The following is a 13,985-nucleotide window of genomic DNA, read 5'->3' on the forward strand; positions in this document are numbered from 1 at the left end:
AACTTGCGCCAAAGTCATTTTCTAAGCTTTCAAAAAAATATAGAATCCTGTTTTAAAGCATGGGCAAGAAACAGATAAAAAAAAAAATCTAAATATATGTTGTCTATTCTGACCCTTGCTGTTAAAGACTGTGTGTAGAAATTGAATTGCACCTGTGATTAATTCAAGCGCTTGCTTGAAGTATTTGGTTATGTTTTGCTTGCGTTGCTCAACAACTGGTTGAGTCCAAGCTATGTTTTATGACAACCATGATTGAATGAGTGGCTGAGAAAGATAAACACAACAATTTGACAGAATTTTTGGAATGACGGAGGAGAGAATTCAGTATTGGGTGCACCTGAGGAGCAGGGACAGGATACGATGTCAAAAGGGTGCTAAAAACTGCAAAAAGAAAAACACCCCAAACAAATGCTTGAGCCAGAAAGAAAAGAAAAATGGATTTCCATTGCCATCTCTAATGAAATCCAGTCTTGCTGATGTTTGTTTTGTATGAACCGTGATGACACTGAACAGAAGGCTGCATGAGTTGTCTTCAAAATACGTAAGATGATTGGGATTGATGTTGCACTGTCAAAGGCAGACCACAGTGTTGTGAGCGGTCTATTCCCAGGAGCGCCATGTACAATCTCACCCGCCACGCCACCCCTGCTTCATTCCACTCATCCTCAATAATGGCAAAATATGCTGTGCTTCAAAAATTTTTTATTGTTCAATACCGCAGTGTATTATCACCACTCTTATTATTCCATATGTTCGCGTTATCAGCAATCACTCAAGTGCCAAATAAAATGTAATGAGCACAATGGCGGAGCGTATCATCAGTGTAATAGTGAAAGTAAAATCCAAATACAACCAAACAAAAGAGCTTACTCTCCATCATGTATGACATTCATAACCAAAAATAATCTGATTTGGAATAACTGTGAAATTAGTAGGTAAATACCATTTTAATAAATAGGTACATTTGATATTAAATTATTATTTCCTTACAAATGTGTGATACATACAGTTACACTTTTAAAATAAAAAGCAAATTCAGTCCAAAAAAACAAACAAACAGGAATGTCCATCGGCAAACAGCAACAAAAGAAACAAAAATAGAAATATTATAAAACACAACAATGTTATTATGACTGCTGTAGATTTGAAGGCACTTCCTTGGCAACACACTGATCCCCCTTCCTTTATAATGGGACCTGAAATAAATGAGCACAACATAAAGACTTAGTAAGAGGAGTACGAGTGTATTTAGTTTCTGGACACATTATAGCTCTTGTTTGTAGAGGGGGAGGAAAAGAAGGGGAAAAAAAAAATTACCAAGTAATTCTCCTTGTCCACCTTTCTAGGTAATGATGCCGATTTATAAAACCAGTCATCACTGGTCTAGTGCTCTTCAATGTTTTGTCTGAGCTCCTTCACAGAAATTAAGTGAATCACTTAATATGCCTTCTGAAGCCTGCCATTTGTGACATACATTCGTCACATTTCTGAGAACAAGATCTCATTATCTGATTCACATTACGAACCCAATGCCTGGAAATGTGTCAGCCTGTGCAGTTTTATTCACCACTATACCACGAAAAGAATCTATGAACTGAAATGACTACTTAAGTAGTTGAACCGCAACAACGACTTACCAGCGACACAGAATTTGAGGCCTGCTGAGTTAGAAACTGGAGGACAGCGAACATTTCGGAACTAAGAGTCGTCATCAGAGACGACGTGAACAGAGAAACGACGACCAGTACATCCAGAAGTATTCTTTCATATTTCATTTGAATGAAAAGGAGGGGAAAAAAAATCTCTCTCTCTTCAATGTACTTGACCCAGCGGATTGACAAGTACATGCACGAGAAGACCTTCCTATATTAATTCTTGAAAACATGTCGCTGTCGCCTCAGCCAGCATTTTGAAAAGCCTCATGTTGAGACAACAATGGAGGACAGTGAGGACACATTGACATTGTTACACCTCCCTGATTTTCTTGCAGTTGGGGACAGGAGGTCATAAATTAAAATCCGACTGCTAGTTAATATCATACGCGAGCTTGACAGAATGATATACATGTTGCTATTTCATTTTAATGTCTGATTTATTTCAGATATGAGAATGTACGCAATCTGGTTCTTTGCCTTCTTTCTTTTTTTTTTGTCTCCTACTCCACTGTTGTGATGACGTTGAATTGTGTGCAGCCTCAGTCAACCATATCCGGCTATAAATGAAGTTTGAATTAGTATTTAATGTGTAAGAGCTTCATTCTGACAGGGGAAAGATTCCAGGTTTTCATAGCCAAGAAACACAAAACAATTTGCAGCTCAAAAAATGTTGGCTGGATGTACAAGAGATCAAGTTGTGATTGTTCTGTGGGAGAACTGGTTTTCTTTACATACGCAGCAGATACACAATGGACTCGATCTGACCAAGAACAACAAAGAACATCATTGTTGCGAAGCTGAGAGACAAAGTGTAATGTCCGTCTTAATCAAACTGATGTTTTGACACATACGAGGCTTCAAACAAAGCAAATGATTTGGACTGCGGAGGAAGCCTCACCCAAGAAGAGAAAAACATTGTTACTCACACGCAACGTCTATGATTGCATGCAGAGTGGACTCATCGCCAATCGCGTTAGCAATCTTGCACATCTTTTGTAGTCTGAAAAAAAATGACAAACAAACAAATAAGCAATAATTTGTGCTCATGTCAACATTATAAAATTGTCATACAAATGCTTTCTTTTTTTTTCTTTCTTTGATTTTCTTTTGCCTTGAAACAGCTCAAAGTTTAAGGTATACACAAGTATAAGTACCGTAGAGGTTTCTAATTATATTGTACAAAGTGTAAACGTGAATGAGCCGAGGTTCCAAACTCTTACAATGTTTCAAATAAAAATAAAAAAATAAATAAAAAAAACTATAGCTGTTTCATACATAATATATCTGTTAAGATGTGAATAGTAAAAACGTACTTTAGCATCTGCACTGACGTCAGAGGTGTCATAACACGCTAATTCCTGATGGAGGGTTTAAAGTTGCAATGTTCCTTTGAAGTGAGGCTATGCATGTAGAGTACAAACTCAATCATGCTTTCTTATATTGCCATCTGTAAAATTTGCATGAGAAATGAACCATAGCTACATTCTCTGCGTCATTCCAATCCGACAGATAAATGTACCCTGTACGTCTCCATTTGCCCACCGAGTCTTCATGTCTGGTTCCAGCTGGATGACCTCCTCTGAATCACGACGGGACATTCATGCTGCTTTATACAACTTTATATTGGCGAGGCTTCATTAAATATGCATGCCAAAAAAATTTTTTTTGGAAAAGATACACCGCTCTCTCTACTCTGTTTCATTCTAAACACTGAAGGGTACTGTCGGCAAATATTTGATAACTTGTCATGCCAATTTTGTGATCTGCTCAATTTTCAAGACCACTAGAAGCCTAACTGTGTGTGTGTGTGTGTGTGTGTGTGTGTGTGTGTGTGTGTGTGTGTGTGTGTGTGTGTGTGTGTGTGTGTGTGTGTGTGTGTGTGTGTGTGTGTGTGTTATAATGTTACACAACCATAAAAATTCAGCAATTTATAGAACAACGTGGCAAACTGCAACTTGCCAAAGGTTCAGATCCACTGGCGGGAGGCTGTTTTAATTCTGAAATATTTTTTGTCTTCACTTTGTTCTGTCCTAAATGTCATAAATCATGTAATTACAAGACAATCCTGGAATGTGAATTCATCACATAAACTGAGGAGTCAAAACACTATTTCATGATATACACGGTCGGCGTTACTCTGGTTCATTCTTGTTGGATGGAAACGATTTGACAGATTCAACAAACCACTACCTGTCTTTAGAAGTTTAACCACTTTAAATTTCTTTGTTTCATTATCGCTTCCACCACCAATTTAACACTTGAGTGTAAGTTTTGCTCTTGTTGGGCCAGACAAAAGAACACTCTAGAGTAATAGTTATTTTCAATTTTCTTGAAAAATAACAGAAATAATAATAGTCCTAAAAGTTAGTACATCCTACATTGACCAGATTTAAAACAGCTGCAACCAAACAGGATTTAACAAAAAACACCTTACGTACATGCTGGTCTTGAACAGTCCCTTGTGTTGTGGTAAAGTCTATGAAAGTGTGTTTTGCACTCCGATGAGAACTTGACTTGTCCTGCTTAAGAGAAAAACATCTCATCAGGCAACAAGAAATGAACTTCAAACATTATTCATATCTTTGTTTTAAAATGCTCTAACATACAAACGTGGAAGCCTCTGCTCACAATCGCTAACCGCAAAGTGAAAGTGAGCAGTGCAGCCTCACGAACCTGGCAACGCAGTCAGAGTTCAACTGGCATTAGCGTGGTGAGGAATTGAGTCTTCATTGATAATCACCTTAAAGCGTTTCTGCGCTAACATATAAGTTTGCAGATTTTCACACCAATAATGAACTCTACTCAGGTCCTAAGACAAATAATCAGCTTAACCTTGCACTGCCTTCATCTTAATGCTGTCGGCCCCAGACCATGTGCCGTTTCTCAGCACTACTGCCCCGCAGCTAAGCCCGACAACCCTCTCCTGACCCACGGCAGTTCCAGTGTTCACAAAGACTTAGTCGTACTGTACGCTGATTCACAGGAATGAATATCATTCCCTCTGTGACAGAAGCTAAGAACTCCCAACCATTGCATAAGAAAAAGGGGAAATTTATGCCAGATAAAACAATTTTCTTACCTCCGAAATGCTGAATGAATTTGCCTTTCATGTTGGCATCTCTCGGAACAATTTCTGAAAAAAAGAACGTTATCGTCAGCTAACATCTGAGCAAAGGTGGACAGGGAGCCAGAGGACGATAGACGATGGAAATACATTCCGTATCACTTCAACACAAGGTTCAACATCATTTATCAAATACCGTGCACACACAACGCCAGACTACAGCGTTCTACCTCAACTTCATTCACTGTGAATTTAGTTCAGCTGTGCTGCAGCAGACATAGTTTTTTTTTTGTCATTAATCCACACATTTATGCATTTTTCTGTGCATTTAGCCGTTAGAGCATCAAGTCCCCCCCCCCCCCCCCCCCCCCCCTCTCCCCCTCGCTCTCTTTTCTGTCCACAATGATATGGAGCAATCTGCTAACATACTGGCCATGCCAACAGGCTAAAGAGATTATTGTATGGGAGCATAATGCTCATCAGAGTAAGTCCATGTAAGTCATTACCGGGCTAACAGAACATTAGCTCACAAACTCCAGAAGGCATATTGCAGTGACAGCACAATGTGAATAAATGACAGTTTGTAAACCGACATCAGAAGCCTAAAAACACTTCTGAAGTGTATAGATATTTGGAACCCACATTAAACAGTTTTAGGATGTCAACACGATAAATAACTTCATGCAACTTATAAAATTAGATTAGTGTATTCAGATGGCATCTAACAGACCGCCAGACTCTGCATATGGCAGTCCGGGTTACATTAAAGTCAGCCACTGTGGTTTCACTATACAAAGCTTAACCACTGTATTTGCAAGCACTGACAAATCCATATCAACACCAATTAAAAGACACGTGTCTTCAACTCATGGTTGAGAATTCATTTGTTGTGCCTCACATGTGAATGGAATAACTGCATCGGGAGGAAACACAAAAACAAAAAAGATGTTCCCGTGTATTTCATATTTCTACAAGCTGTCATTGTGATGACACGGCCATGGCTTCTGTGGGAGACACAGGGACAACTGTGACGCGAACAGATCACTGAGTGTACAGATGTTTCTTGTGTGTACAACATATCTATCCTTGCCTGTCCATGAATGTTGGGTCATGTCACGCGCACCATTTTCTAATATGCAGCTTTTAATATCCTCAAAAGATAAATTCCATCCATTCAGTGGTCTGAGAAAGGTACTTTTCCAATTACATAAGCTGGCCAAGACTTTGAGCAGTATGATGCCTGTGCACTGCCTGGACTCCATCATCTAATAGATTGTGATAGGAGTTAGGAGCTGAAATTGCAGATAAATAACACATTTAGTTTACGCTGATTTTAATCAACTCCTGCCGAAAATAGATGTGCGGCATCAGTTTTCTCTGAATTAACCTCGACTTTTACAGCAACAGCGCGGTGATGAATGAAAATGAAAAGAAAAGTTAAATTTTTCCAACTGACTCCTTGCCAGACATGTCGAGTCTCAGATTCCATTCACTTTTGCTAAAATAGGTTCAAACTATTCTGCATACAATACTCCATCTAAGCCAATACAAATCAGAACTCCTCCCCGGGAGAAAAAAATGTTTTTGTAATAATAATAAATTATTGTTTTATTAAAACAAGAGTGAAACAAAAATAATTTTTTGTTTCCACAGATAAGTAAACTCGTGTGCCTATTGTCATTAAATAAAGAAAAGCTTTAAAATAAATGCTTGAGGGGCTGTAATAGAGACAGGGCTACGTGTGACTGGAGGGACATTAGGGGGTTTATGTGCACCATTCATATTAAAGATTCACCCATCAATTAGTCTGATGGAGTCATTCACAAGTTTATCTTGCCAATGCTCCTCCTACATAAATGTGTGGCGCCAGCCCATCTCTGTAGTGTCAGGAGGCTGTTATGCTCATATCTTCAATGGAAAGATGTCGAGCTTAATCATTATTCTGCTCACGTGATGCATATTTTCATTACATTCATTATATACATTTTTTGACACAAGTTGGATATTTGAGAATGAAAACTGCGAGTGAGCATGTGTATTTGGAAGATAATATTTAAAAATAGTAACACAATTATATCATGCATTTTCTGAATGAACTGAATGAATAGACAAACTTCCATTCAGACAAGCTAAATAAATAAGACGTACAGCAGCGAGCAAACCAATGACAGCTGTCTCCAACAGTAGAATGGGGATTATGCTTTCATCATCAGGACCTAAAAATAAATCTTATCAGCTTACCTATGAGTCTTCTGTTATCCAGCCTAGGGACGTTGAAAGGCTTTTCATGAGAGGAGAACTTCATGTCTTGAGCTGAAGTGTAGAGTCCACTGCTACAGCGCCGAGAGACGGGTTTGTCCCTTTGCTGGCTATCTCTGATAACCTGTAAGATTAGATCCAACAGGGTCCTCCGCTCTCTCTGCCTGACCTCCTTGCTGTCCAGACACTGACCCGAGGTGATGAGCAGAAAAAAGATAGTCAACAGTATATGCCATTTCCTCTCCACCTGCATGACTTCACCTGTCTGAAAACACAAGGGAATAATGTTTTTGTTTTTTTGTTGTTGTTTTTTGTTGTTTTTTAGGGTTGCACAGTTTCTATGAACACACAAGGTCATTTTCTGTTTAATTGTGAGAATCAAAAACTTTAACATTTTGCATCATGTTTATCACAAATAGACATATCAGCAGCAGTATCGTTAGTCACATTTCAAACTAATGGAAAAAAAAAAACAACACATGTGAAGAATAATGTCCAAAACCTGTAAAACTGGAATGAATCACCAAAAACCACCGTTGCAGCCCAGTTTACAAAGCTCCTGTGTTGTTATGTTTCTTTTTTTTGCGCAAAAGAAAAATAAATATAGTCGATGTAACTTCATACTTACTGGTTTAGGAGTTAAAGATGCGTTTGCCCTGCAGTCGGGACAGAGTTATATTCAGCAATTTCTTCCAGGCGTTGTCTGTGGTCTCGATTAAAAAAGAGAGAGGGAGAACAGCTGGCTGTGCTCAACACTGTCTTTCTTGAAATAATGCCTTCCTATTTATACGAAGAGCCACCTTCTTGAAGGTAATACAATCGATTTTGAGTGGGTGGTAAAGCAATGTTGACATCTTCGGCGTAATTTCTTCCACTGACACTCGCTCACTTTGGCATGCGCCAATTCTTTCCGCACCAAACCATCACTAGTTTTAGTTCTAAAGAACTAGTTACTTCCAAATAAAAATCGACTGCCTTGCAAACAGAGAAAATGTTTTCCGTGTGAAAAAAAAGAAAAAGCTGTAGTTAAAAAAAAAAAAAAAGACAAATAAATAAGAATCCACTGAAACAAGAAGAGAGACGGAGAGCAGGTCGAGCCAGACCGTGGCGCAGTTGCGCGCAAAGGCAGGAGTTTTCCTGAAGGAGCAACTTGTTGGTCGTTGGTTGCAGACTGAAGTCTGCGGGCCTATAAGCTTCTAGCTGACCTGTCAGCGTACCGATGTTTTTGCTCACCGATGACCAGGTCTTGTGACCGCCTAAGCGCAGCAAAGAATTCACTTCCAGGAGCAGCCATCCGACTGTCTCACCCCCAGAACTGAAATGTATGTGTGGTGCAGCTCTTAAGAGCCTTTTTCAATTAAACAGAAGCTGCAGGCAAACAAGTGTATAAGTGAGTAAAAACAACTATGTCACACAAATGTATAATTACATTTGTGTGACATAATTACCGCGATAGACATGTGTAATAATAATAATAATAATAATAATAATAATAATAATAATAATAATAATAATAATATTCACCGTATATAAGTATATAAGTATATGGTGAAGAGAAACAGGGTATGAATGATGATCCCAGTGGAAAAGAGCAGCGGGTGCCAATCTTTTCAGCCTCAAAAAGTACAATTTCCATTTTTGGACAAGTTGTAGACATTTATTAAACTCACCATCAATCATCATTTGTTTTAGACATATTAAAGTCATACGTGGCTGAAATTACATTTTCTACTTTGATGATGACCCCACTGACCTTGAAGGGTCAGTAGGGTTTTACTGGATTCCATTGACACAGGCTCTTTCACAAAACTTAATGGCATCAAAAAAATGAACAAGATTAAAGAAAGAGAAGACATGGCGATCCCACTGATTCAAGACGAAACAAAGACAATCGATCCCGATCACATCCTGCTCTCTAAACTTTTAAAGACTCAAAAAATCCAAATAGCTCTCTAAAATAGAAGTTGTTTAGATGAAAAGATTAATAGCATATAGTAAAGATTTATATTTACAGTTAATTCAGACAATATTCTATAAGTTAAATTTTGAACCCTAATGTGTCTTTGTTTGTTGAACCAACATTAACTTTTTTTTTTTTAATGTGGGAATTGAGATGTAAAAATGGCTTCTGCGTTGGTTCTGCACTGCACACACTGCTGCAACACAGAAGCAACTTTTAATGGACATGCCACTTTATTTCTTCACCGGTACTGTAAACAAACAAGGTGCTAGTTTAAAGCATTGCTGAAGGAGACATCCTAAGAAGACGAACTGGAAAGCAGAGGGGAGAGTCGGGACTCACTGCTACACTGTAACACTGGACATGATGGAGATAAAGATGGTCGAAGCACACAAGAGGCCAAGAAAGAAAGTCTTGCAACATCATGTCAACAAATTGCCCAACACTGAAACACAACCAAAGACAAATGTGACGTGACGGTTTGACGTCAAGTTGCGAAATGCAGAAGAAGTTCATTGATGTCAGGAAGAGAAACGAACGTTTCAGGAAGTGGACTGAGTCTTATGGAGGTGATGTAAACCGAGAAATCACATTGACAATACAGCATCAGATGGGATGACTTTGTATTTCAAGAACACAAAGAAAACATAAGCACAGCCAAAAATGAATGATGTGAAAGAAAGCAAAAGAAAAGAAGGAAGGAGTGCAGGAGGCTGAAAGAGAGAGAGAGAGACAGAAAGAGGGTGAGGAGAGAATGAGAGTGTGTGAAACCAGAGCACGAACAAGTTGTCGACTCAGAAGTGAAAAACATGATAAGGTAAAGACAGCATCTCGAAGTAAAGTGAAGAATGGGAAGACACCCGGTTCATTACGAACACATCATCACTTACATGACTTGATATTTGTGCAAAGATTACAGAGATAAAAGAGTCTAAATGACGGCGCTGCCCATTGGCTTGCTTTCACTGATTCCTTGCTTGGTATTTATGATTTCACAATAAAGTACACATTAGATACTTTTGTCTCACCTGAGATGTGAAATAAGAGATATATATGTGTGTGTATATATATATATATATATATATATATATATATATATATATATATATATATATATATATATATATATATATATAATATCATAACACATGTATTTGTATGTGTATGTTTTACTCGTGCTTCTCATGCTATTTAGTAAACTTTTTTATTTTTCATTTGTCTGTACAATGGAAAGGGCAAGTCAAAAATACATAATGTAAAACATAAACCACAGTGACGGGGGCTTGGCCATGGCAACTCCTTGACATAAAATTGGAAACAGCTGGAAAAAGAGTTATTTTCAAATTTTTCTACTTGCTTTTATACATTGTTTATATTTCTGAGTTTGTTTGTTTTTTTACCTCGACTTTATAAAAGAGGAGAAACATCTACTTTAAGTCTAACCATGTTTGTACACAGGTATCTGTTCTTATAACTCAGTGAAGAATGTGTAAAGTTTTGCTACTGTACTTTACATGTGCCACATCCAATTCTTTACAAATCCCAAGAAGATCTGTGACTTGGTGGTCCACCCTCAGATTAAATTATTTATTTGCATATTGAAGATTTACTGTGGAAGGTGCTGAGGAATAACTTGATGATAACTTGATTTCGTGCTAGGAATAAATATAACAAAGACAACAGTAATCATCTCCTTCAATTTTTTGAGTGCCTTTCAGAAACTATTTCAAGTATTTCAGTTACTTCTTACTATGCTTGGAGCCGCTGTCAGGCAAGGACATGAATAAAGTGGGGGCAGTTAAGGTGAATCAAGTGAAAGAAAAGGCAGGATGAGGATGCATGAGAAGAAAGTGTAACGAAGAAAGAGGCCAAAATAAAGGGTCAGTAGGTGGTTTCTTAAGTATGTGAGGATCAAATGCATTGTCCTTTACATTAAGTACTTCTTCACGTTTATTTTTGTTTCAATGTGACTTACCGGTGTGTGGCCAGGCTTCACTTTGAGGAAGAGGAGAAGACTGCTTGAGAAGAGGAAGAAATTATTCTGGGAATGGTGAGTAAAGCCGGCACTCAATTTTGCTAATGACCTTTAATTGTTTAACTAGATAATCCATGTTTCACAAAGCCACTTATGTCTTTAATAGAAGAAATTGAAAAAAAAAAAGAAATAATGTATGTTCTTGAAAACATGACATGGGTTTTCTTTGAGGCTAAAGTTAATCTACAAGTAACTTTATTATGTTTCATATTGAACAGGAGCAGTGAGAGTGTATGGCTGTATGCAAAAAAAAAAAAAGGTGTCACTCTGAATAATCACCGTTATCCTATGATCAAACACATCAAGTGTCCTGTTCTGCAGAAATCTCTGCTGATGCCAATACTGATGATGCCATTCATTATACTTTTCCCACTAGGGGGCGCTGGTTTAAACCCACACGTTATGATAGGTCAGCCACATGGACAGCAGGACACTGGAATTTATACTGAGGGGGCTTTTTGTGTTTTTTTTTCTGACTGATTTATAAATATACAGTTATTTAAGTTTTATCGGGTAATTTAATAGACAACGGGCTTATGTTCAAACAGTAATTTATTTTGTAATGAATAAAGGACCCAGATAGCAAAAGGCATTGATTTGACGTTGGATTTTGGTCAGATTGTTTTTTTTTGTTGAGGTTGACAAAGCTATGTTGTTTCAATATTTAATTACAGTAATTATTTCAACAATTGAAGAACTGTTGTTGAATTAATGAAGTACAGATGTTGCATTTTCACTGTTGAATATCTCTACATTGATTTGACATTGTATAGATGATGCATTGTCAATGTTAAATATCTCTACATTGATTTTACATTGTATAGATGGTGCATTTTCAATGTTGAAATTCCCTATATTGATTTGACATGGTTTCAATGTGGGCTGCTGATATTTTAATTATTATTATTACTTATATGGTCTAAAAGGCCTAGAAATGACGCTGAGACAAATGGACGACAGATTCTGAGACTGTGACTCACTCGGTACAACTGACATGAACTTGATATCTCGCCCAGAAGTGCCTTAAAATCAAGGTCAAATTTCAGAAGGTTGAACTTTGATATGATACATTGTAAAGCCTCGAGGCTTTAACTTTAATAGTTTTTCTTTCCTTATTTTAATGGTTTATTAGCTTGATCATTGGAGGAGGATCCCACCCAATGGTGCTCGTCGGATACGTGAGGAGCAGGAACATGCTTTTGAAAAAATTCAAAACAGCTCCCTCAGCAAACTGACAAACACATATTAGTTTATCATCAGCTTATTAAAAAAAGAAAAGAAAAGAAAAGAAAAGAAAAAAACTGGGCAGAAAAGGAGATGGCATGTCAACACTGGCTTTCTAAAGAAAACAAAAACAACTTTCTCTCTCAGGCAGGATCCCATCAGGCTACATCAGTCTTATATATGTAATAAGTACAATGGCAACCAGCTCTGTGACCATTTAGAGAGAGTAAACAACTTCTCCAAAATATGACTTAAACAATTTGGAATGGGGATGAAACTGGAATTAGCGCTGTACAAAAACCAAATAAATTGGTTGGCAATTCAGGAGCTCCAAACATATGTGGGCTGTAACGTGGGCTGAAAGGGAACTCTGGTCAGGGAACTGAATACAAGTTAGAAGTTTGGATTTTCTGAAACATTTTAAGGCACATACAAGATGAGTCAAGAACAATCCTTTCGTTCTCCTACTTAATACCCACAGGTCCCAATTGTCCGTTGATGGGATGAATTATTCCAGACAGAATTTGAATTTAACATTATTGGTATTAAATGTGAGTACTCTGGCAGCCCTGGGCTGCTACTGGGAGTCACTCTGATTAAAACAAAAAAAACAAAAACATGCTTCTCTGAACCCAAACAACCCACAAAGATGAACAGGATGGGAAAAACCCTCACCAGGTAGAACAGCATCTTCAATGAAATGAATGAAAAATAATTCTTTGCATACATTTAAGATAACTTACAAATTATTATTTTTTTGTGCTTGATTTTAAGTTATAGAAAGACATTGCTGCCAACTGGATGAAGAATCCATCAAAAGATTGAAAGAAAAGAAGAAAAAAGGAAGGGAAAACAATGGGAAAATTATGTGGAGGCAAGGTAAACGCAGCTGTAGTTTATAAAATGTTCCTCATCGTCATAAACCACAGAAATAGGGCACAAATTGGATTTTCCAGAAATATGATTTTTTTTTTTATGGCTTTTTAGATTAATGTCGTTCTTCTCTGAATCCCCAAAAGAGGAGGAAGATTTTGGAAGCTGATGCTGACTGTTTTTCTGACAGATTTAGAAAGAGCAACACAAAAGGAAAGTGTAATTGAAGCAGAAAGTTGAGTGTGTCGCAGGCCGAAAAGGACAAAACGAAACAACATATAACCTTGGCGTTTTGTGTGTTTTAGAAAAACCTGCTTCTCACAGTGCATGTGGGAGCCTCCGCTAATCTGCTGCGTTGCAGATGGATGAACAGATGAGAGAAGAGCATGAATATATTGTACATTCATTGGGGGTTAAGACAAAGGTGGCTGGAAAAAAAAAATGCAAATGCCAAGTCATTTAATTAAAGGTCATTGTCACAATTTACATTAAATACATATAATGTATGTATGGAATATATCTATGGTTTCCCACAGAAGATAAAAGAATCTAAAAGTGTGAGATTAGAAAGTGGAGACAGATCTGACAGTCATGAAGGTGAGGCCACAGGTTGATGATGGTCGACATGATGTTCAGACAGAATGATGAACCTCTTTATGAATGAAACGTCTGGGGGTGAAAACCAGTCAGAGGAGAATCTTTCAGAAATATGTAGTACTTGTATAATCCTTGATTTGCTTTCAGCTGATTAATTGTTGGTTGCTTGTGAAAACAAAAAAAAAACCCAAAACAAAACATAAAGCCTAAACGTTTGCTGTAAGGTAGAACGCCTATTAAATCATTGAATTGTGATGTACTGCCCTCTTCTGGTTTATAATTGCCACCACCACACGATTTTTGAGTTTTATTTTCTAG

At 37.6% G+C, this 13,985-nt stretch overlaps 1 protein-coding gene across 1 annotated transcript; it reads right to left on the reverse strand.

Annotated features, from left to right (window-relative positions):
- Nucleotides 1-1,092: 1,092 nt before the first annotated feature.
- alkal1 (ALK and LTK ligand 1) lies at nt 1,093-7,231 on the reverse strand (the record flags this gene model as incomplete). The annotated part of the gene is made up of 5 exons (XM_080505663.1): nt 1,093-1,196; nt 2,582-2,655; nt 4,094-4,174; nt 4,735-4,788; nt 6,961-7,231. 4 exons carry the CDS (start codon nt 7,229-7,231, stop codon nt 2,591-2,593), a joined length of 471 nt encoding a protein of 156 aa, XP_080361789.1. The 3' UTR covers nt 1,093-1,196; nt 2,582-2,590.
- Between the last annotated feature and the right edge of the window lie 6,754 nt (nt 7,232-13,985).

Source organism: Blennius ocellaris (assembly GCF_963422515.1).
Source record: "Blennius ocellaris genome assembly, chromosome: 12".
In the NCBI taxonomy this organism is placed as follows: domain Eukaryota; kingdom Metazoa; phylum Chordata; class Actinopteri; order Blenniiformes; family Blenniidae; genus Blennius; species Blennius ocellaris.